Source organism: Anopheles coluzzii, chromosome X (assembly GCF_943734685.1).
Source record: "Anopheles coluzzii chromosome X, AcolN3, whole genome shotgun sequence".
Classification (NCBI taxonomy): domain Eukaryota; kingdom Metazoa; phylum Arthropoda; class Insecta; order Diptera; family Culicidae; genus Anopheles; species Anopheles coluzzii.
The window spans coordinates 8008039-8015526 of NC_064669.1; the positions used below are offsets into that span (position 1 = coordinate 8008039).

At 46.1% G+C, this 7488-nt stretch overlaps 1 protein-coding gene across 1 annotated transcript; it reads right to left on the reverse strand.

The window, feature by feature from the left end:
* Window positions 1-2386: 2386 nt before the first annotated feature.
* On the reverse strand, window positions 2387-6609 carry LOC120950623 (peptidyl-prolyl cis-trans isomerase-like). Its single transcript, XM_040368813.2, has 3 exons — window positions 6519-6609; window positions 5921-6422; window positions 2387-3909 (listed from the first exon to the last, which is right to left on the reverse strand). Exons 2-3 carry the CDS (start codon window positions 6176-6178, stop codon window positions 3484-3486), a joined length of 684 nt encoding a protein of 227 aa, XP_040224747.1. The 5' UTR covers window positions 6179-6422; window positions 6519-6609; the 3' UTR covers window positions 2387-3483.
* Window positions 6610-7488: the final 879 nt, after the last annotated feature.

Consider the following 7488-nt stretch of genomic DNA (forward strand, 5'->3'; position numbering starts at 1 on the left):
AGCTTCGCCCAAATCGGGTTGGTTTGGCCCCAACCAAACATGGTTACCCAGCGGATTGCGATTCATGCGCTACATATCCTGCCCACGCCACGAACTTCCGCCCGCGTTCGGAGGGTTAGTTGTCGGGGGAGCAATGTCTGTCGGCAATGTGTTGCTGCCGTGTTTTTTCTTACATTTGCGAACGTTCGTTCGCGTTGGTCGGTGCAAATGTGGCAAAAATGTTATTTTATATTTAAATTGTACGAGCTTCTTTTGTTTCCTCTCACCTTCAATTCCGTGCTTGAAAGCAGTTTAAAAATTTAGCACTGTTAGAAGTGTAGTCCTGGCGGTAAACAGGCAACCCCCTTTGCGTTGGCTATCATCCTGCGCATCGCAGGGATGAGCAACTCTTGTCGGCCGGGGAGCGATTTTGAAATTTATTAATTTTATATCAACCAACAGAAAAAGGGCAGTGGCAGCAGCATAAACAAAGTTTTGTAATAGTTTCTTTCGGGTTTGTTTAAAGTTGAGTGGAAGGAGCCTTATGTTACTTCATCTTACAGGGGTTTCCAGCGGTTTTCATAGTTGTGGAACACTTCCTGGACTTTTTCTTACGGAAAATGAGCTTCTTATGAAGGAAATTGGACTCTATGGCACCCTTTTTGGACAGGCTCGTTGGAAATTCATATTGGATTTGTCCAATCAGGGTGCTATAGAGGTCCTATTCCCATTACTTTCAGTTCATTTCACGTAAGAGGGAGTCATTAAGGGTTCCACAGCTATGAGAACTTCTGGTGAACCCTGTAATATGTCACTGGTCTGAAAATAGGCATTCAACATGCTCATTTCCAATTTGCTCCGGAGAGGGCTTTTTTTGTGTGTCAAAATCGAGAGAAGTATTGTTGAATTAATAAAAACAAAAGAAAGGATTAATAAACAACACTTCATCGCTTGTGATAAAGGTCAGAGAATCAAAAAATTGAGTGAAAAATATGAAAACATGCAAAAAAAAAATTCACTCGAATCGCACCCGAACCGTAGTCGAATGGATGCAGAATGCTTCGAGTCGAACGACAAAATATTGGAATCTCATGCCAACCGATTCGAACCAAATGAAAGTGTTACCGATGTTAAGAAGCTTTTTAGCATGTTCGAAAAATGTAAAAAAATCACATTAACTACGTTCAATTTTCCATGTCACATTCCGTTCGAGTAGCGTGATCAGGCGGAAAAAGCCTGAAATGGATAGAAACATGCCTAACGAAGGTGTGTTTGCCTTAATAAACCTATTAAAAGACAGAAATGTCAATATTTCTTGCACGAACCTTATTAAATAGACGGTCATGTTTAAAAATGAGATTAAATTTAAGAAAAATACCTGTCTATCGAACGTATTCTGGCTGATAAAATTCGAGCCACATATTTCGGGCACAGAGATGGATTTAAGAAAAACTTAAACATATAGACGAAAAAAGATAAAACTTTTGTTGCATAAAGCTAGGCCAAAAGTGTCAAACTAGAAAACCACTAAAGCTAAGATTGTTGACTTTCTGGAGGGGTTACTATCTACTTTTAGAGTTCGCCGGATATCAGTGGCCACTATTGGTCGGAGCAGAATTTGCAGCTTTCTTTCCCTTGACGGTGACCATCCTTGCTTCATTTTTGTTCGATTATCGTTGCCAATTCATCATGCATTGCCGAGATTATCTTTCCTAGGGAGTGGCAAAACATACTAAGCAAAAAAGCTAGATTGTTTTATCATCCTTCTTGGTCATAATAATTCATGGATGTGAATCCCTTGTTTGTTCAGTAAATAAACTAGTGAACCGTTTGTTGTTACAGGAATCATAAATATTAGGGCCGATTATGTGAAGTCAAACGGAAAAGTGTCAAACAAACCCCATTCCAAACAACCCGAAATTATAGGGCCAATTACAGTTATATTTTATCCGAAAAAAAATCCAGAAATCACTAAAAAGCTTGTATAATATCAATTTGGTGCCAGTTAGCCTACGATGGTTCAAGACTAACGGACACAACATTGGTGTTTTACAAACTTTTTGTGATTTCTTGATATATTTTTTTTTTTTGTATGACACTTTTCTGTTTGATAATTTGCCGTTTTATACGTTTTTTGTTCAAATTCTAAGATACTTGCCAACAGATATAAACGCTGGACTAATTTCCCAGTCTGTTGAGTGTTGAATGAAAAATACAGCAACATTTCTAAACACTTGATTGAATAGGGAGGCACACAGGGCGTTGCTAACCCCTGACCGACAGGACAGTCGCATGGAGCAGACGACGCAACAGCACCGGAGGGTGCGGGCAGTAAAGTGCTGGGGCCCTGTGTTTCATCAACTTTACCTCCCCCTCCAAATGAAGCAAACAAATTGTGCAAACCATGTTCGTAAATTAACAATTCTTGTTTACCATTATTACTCTTTATTTTTGTCCTTGTTAAAGAAATGTAGTGAAGGTAGTAGTAGTAGTAGTAGTAGTAGTAATAGGTTTTTTTTTAGCGCGACACTCCCACAGACGCACGCCACACACACGCTCGCTAAAATGCATGGGGTTACGTAACACGAGGTTCGAGGATGACGATATGCGATCATCTGCGGAGGGAAAGGTGAAATGTACATCCCACTCCTCCTCTCCTTCCCTTCTGCCCCGGTTTTCAACCAACCTCGACCGGAAAGAGATCCGCACGGGTAAGCGCTCTCCCACAACGGAGAGATGCATCTTCCCATTTAAATTAGCAATAATTCCGTAACCCTTTTCTGTTTCTGTTGCCAAGGCGCCTTTCTCTTCCTTGCTTGGTCGCTCGAGTGTGTTGGGTGTGAACATGTGTGTGTGTGTGTGTGTGTGTGTGTGTGTGTGTGTGTGTGTGAACATGTGTGTGTGTGTGTGAACATATGTGTGTGTGTGTGTGTGTGTGTGTGTGAGCGTGTGTGCGTGAGAGCGTTGTTGTGAATGTACGTCGTAATGGGCGTTTAGTAATGTGTATTTTTTGTTGCTTTCTTGCCTGTTGTTGCACTTCCAAAAACGAAAAGGAATCATTGACCGGCTAGCACAAACTGCAAGGAATATTTCGAAGCTAAATTCAGTGCGCGCACATGATGGTACACAAGCGCCAAGGGGGTGGGTATGGGAGAACGCAAAGACTGCTATTCACCTCCCATAACCTTCCCCCTCAATGTCACACAACACGCCAAAACGGAACCAAACAAAAAAAAATGTGGGGAAATTTCCATCCACCTCCCCCCCCTGCGCACAACAAACCCAAAATGGATTAGAAGGGAATGGGGGGGGGGGAGGGGTACGCGCGCGTTTTGTTGAAAAGAAATTGTGTTGAATACAAAAAAAAAACAGGAAAAACTATGCAATGTTATCCTCTGGCTGCTCTATCTCTCGCCCCTCTGCTTCTGCCTCTGCTTCTAATCTCTCCTCCTACCTTCTCCCTTGCTCTGCCCCTTCCCCTCTGCTATGTATGTTATAAGAATTTTACAGCTGACCACAGTTGGCGACGGTGATCTGCTTCGACGGTTTGCCCGAGTGGGAGCCGAAGGACTCGATCTTTCGCACCACGTCCATGCCCTCGACCACGCTGCCGAACACCACGTGGCGATCGTTCAGCCAGGACGTCTTCACGGTGGTGATGAAGAACTGCGAGCCGTTCGTGTTCGGGCCGGCGTTCGCCATCGACAGGATGCCCGGGCCGGTGTGCTTCAGGATGAAGTTCTCGTCCTCGAACTTGTTGCCGTAGATCGATTTGCCGCCGGTGCCGTTGTGGTTCTGGAAGTCGCCCCCCTGGCACATGAAGTTCGGGATCACGCGGTGAAAGATCGAACCCTTGTAGCCGAAGCCCTTCTCGCCGGTGCAGAGCGCGCGGAAGTTCTCGGACGTCTTCGGCACGACGTCGGGGCGGAGCTGCAGCGGTGATGCGGTGGAGAAGAGAAGAGAAAGGAGAACAGTAGAAGCATTTGTTGGGTATTTGGTTTTGTGATTTTTTTTTGATGGGTTATTATACATATTAATACAAAATTCATTTAAATTGTAATTTTTTTTGTGGGTTATTATACATATCAATACAAAATTCAACTAAAATGTGATTTTTTTTTCGAACAAAAAAATCAATTTTACTTTCAACTTTCTACGGCACACACACACACACACCACGTGGGTTTCTCGCCATTATTGGCGTATGGCGCTGCTTTTTATTCGACCCAAATTGCAGCGAGAAATTACAGGAACAGGGCTACAGGGGAAGGGAGGGCAAATAATGGATGTGTGCGATGGGTCGTCGTCGGTGTCGCTTGGCGGGTTTAAATTTTCAGCCTGCCTTTGCAAAATTGATTGCTCGCATCAGGAACGAAGACAAGTGGTACCGGGAAGGCCCGAAAGCGCAACCAAGGCGGACCCCCTCTCTTAGGAGGAGCGCCTTGCATCAATTTATTCTACCAACAGCCATGATGCGTGTGTGTGTGTGTGTGTGTCATGGAGTCCAGAGTGCACCACTTTGGAGACGCTCTCTAGGGGGAAGAGGAGGAGGGGGGGGGACTGCAGATTTGCGGACCTGCAGGGCAGTGTAATGTAATAAAGGCACACACATACGGCCAAGAAAAACGACCGGAAAGGCCTAGAAGGGAGGGAAGTGGAGGGAAGGAAGCTAGACGGGATCGATTGCCTCCGCAACTCGTGTGTGTGTGTGTGTGTGTGTGTGTGTGTGTGTGTGTGTGTGTGTGTGTGTGTGTGTGTGTATGTGGATGTGATAATTGGGCGCATTACTATGCAGCAGGGGCAAACACATCCACACACACACACACACGGGTATATATGTTCGTGTGTGTTAGTGGTTCGTATAACGCACGCAGATGTGTGTATGATGCATGCGCCCACTTCCAGCGAGACGGCAGCGGCTCACACACCACCACCACCAAAGCACACACGAAACCCGTTCAAGGTGGTGACCGCACGACGGGGCGTTAGTTCTGTGTGTGTGTGTGGACATGTGTGTGTGCTTGTATCGAAGGGCATTTTAATGTGAAATGATTCTTCTCCGTTCACGGGATGATTCTTTTCAGCACAAAAAAAAAGAAAAAAAAAAAAAAGAAAGTGCACACCACCACATCATTACTAAAAAACAGGCATGCCGGGTGTGCAACAAGAAGAAAAAGGAACGCGCCCGGAATTACACACACACACACACACACACACACGCCATCATGCCTGCACTGAGGGGCAATTGCGGAATGTAAAAAGAAGAGGAAGAAGTGCCACTTCTCAATCAAGAGATTGCAGAAAATGAGCGTGTGTGCCGGCATGAAGCGGCGAACGTGTGTGTGCATGTGTGTGTGCTCGCATGATGAGTGAGGTTATAAAATTTACATTATCTATTGTCTTTGCAATCTGGCTTCGCTTATCGGGTCGATATACCGGTTCACCGGTGATGTGGGAGAGAGGAGGGGAGGGGTGCGACGGGGTGGGAATGGCGAATAAAATGGCGAGCGGCTTTTTCCATGACTGCACACGAACGATTGCACCCAGACACACGCCACTTTCACACACTTGTGGGACCCGACATTGCTCTGGAGAGGGGGGGGGGGGGGGAGGTGGGCTCTAGAACAGCACGAGTCATCGTCGCCGGCATTGTGTGTGCGCGTGTGTGTGTGTGTGTGAGTCTTTGTGCACTCATCCACACGTTTGCACATTGGCCACATTCCGCACTTGTAGCTTTTTTTTCGGTTGTTGCAATTTAATCTTTAATGCGGGTACGGGGGAACAAAAAGACTTTTCGAGTTTTAAGGGCAATCGAAGGAGACACACATGTTCGGGCAAGGCACACGCTACAAATTACAAGCCACACACACACACACACACACTCACGCACACAGACACACACAGAGAGGCGCGGGCTGGCCTGGTTCGCGTTCGTCCTTACCTCAATGACGATCCGGCCGAGCGGCTGGTTGTCGACGGTCATGTCGAAGAAGCAACGGGGCAGACTCATCTTGCTGGCAAAGTTGCGCGTTTGTTGCGTCGGTCGGGCACGGAGTACGGCAGCGACACCACCACAGCTATTATTGATAGCAGAACAGGACCACTTCGAGGCGACACCGAGTAAGAGCGCTTGATTGCTGCTGCAGCTGCTGCTCCTCGTGGAGGCGACGATGGCGGTTAGTGCACGAGTGAGCGACATCGCGTCAAAGCGGAAACCGTACAGTGCGTTTTTCGATCGGCTCGCTACCGCTCGTCGGTTTCCGAGGGGTTATGGAGAGGGACGGGTGCGGGCACGGAACGACGGGTGCGCCGGGTGGCTAACGGCAGCGGTGAGCTGTCAGATTTCGCTGCTGCAGCCGCAGCCAAACGCAGCCGAGCCGACAAGCGGGATGAAAGAACGAAAAAGAGAGAGAGAGAGAGAAAGCGCGACGACGCGATGCTGGCTGTTTGTAGAAAAGGATGTCGAATAAAATCGAAGCAACTATTAATCGACCTACACAAAATAGTTTTCAAAAAACTAGCTTTTTTTTGTACTGTACCTGGACGCCGGTACGACGGGAACGCCGGTAGACGTGCGGGAAGCGAGGGCACACTGAAGATGCGTTCGCGTACCGGTTGCGTGAGCAGGAGGTTATGTAAGTTTGAAGTTAGACCACTGTTGAACTCCCCCTTTCCCTTCACCCTCCCACTGGCACGATTGTGCGTTTTGCTTTCGAGCAGGGCAATGTGGCATCAAAAAATCCCATTGAAGTAGGAAAATATATGGATTAATTTAGCAAACAAATTACCCCGGATCGAGCAGTGCAACCGTTGAAAAAAACGGAGCGTTTGAAACATTATACCAGTTTTTGTACTTGGAAACGCGACGGTTGCAGCGGTTGACAGTAGAGGCCGTCGCGCAAACGCTCGTTCGTACAGATACAGGTAGTCCCCGCGATACGCAGTCCCGCAGTTGTGCGCGGATTCGGAGATACGCCGTTTTCTAAATTTGACAGTCCTTTGATTTGACACAAAAATTGTCAGATGGAAAACAATTTCCCTGCATGGACAATTTTGCAAATCATTCAAAAATGCGCAAAACTCTAACCTTCAGGCAGAATCATATCAAATAATAAATTTAGTGGCTAAAACTACCCATTATGGCCATATAAGACTGGGTAGGTAGTAAGGAATTCGTACGTCAAAACGCGTTTGACAGCCTTTTACACGGTAGGAAAAGTGAAATTGTGCATTCTCGGGGTTGTTTCCGTACCGAGAGGAATTTAGCTGTCAGAGTGCTCAATCGATAGTAAACAAAAACTTTTTTTTCGTATGAGCGTTTCTACATACAGTCTGTTCCCGAGTTAGGCGGTTTGTGCGTTCCCGAGGAATCCGCGTAAGTCGAATTTCGTGGGTTTCAGCAAAAATACAAATTGTTACTCGATATTTTTTATTAAATTTAATACTTTTATACGGTCGAAAAAGGCCGTATTGCTTAATATTTTTGGCTTTTAAGTGGATTATATTTGT

What these genes read in the sequence shown, in the direction of transcription:
- LOC120950623 (XM_040368813.2), bottom strand. Translation starts at nt 6,178, where the DNA reads ATGTCGCTCACTCGTGCACTAACCGCCATCGTCGCCTCCACGAGGAGC. An exon ending in TCGGCCGGATCGTCATTGAG is followed by an intron (nt 3,910 to 5,920) that starts GTAAGGACGAAC and finishes TCACCGCTGCAG; the next exon opens with CTCCGCCCCGACGTCGTGCC.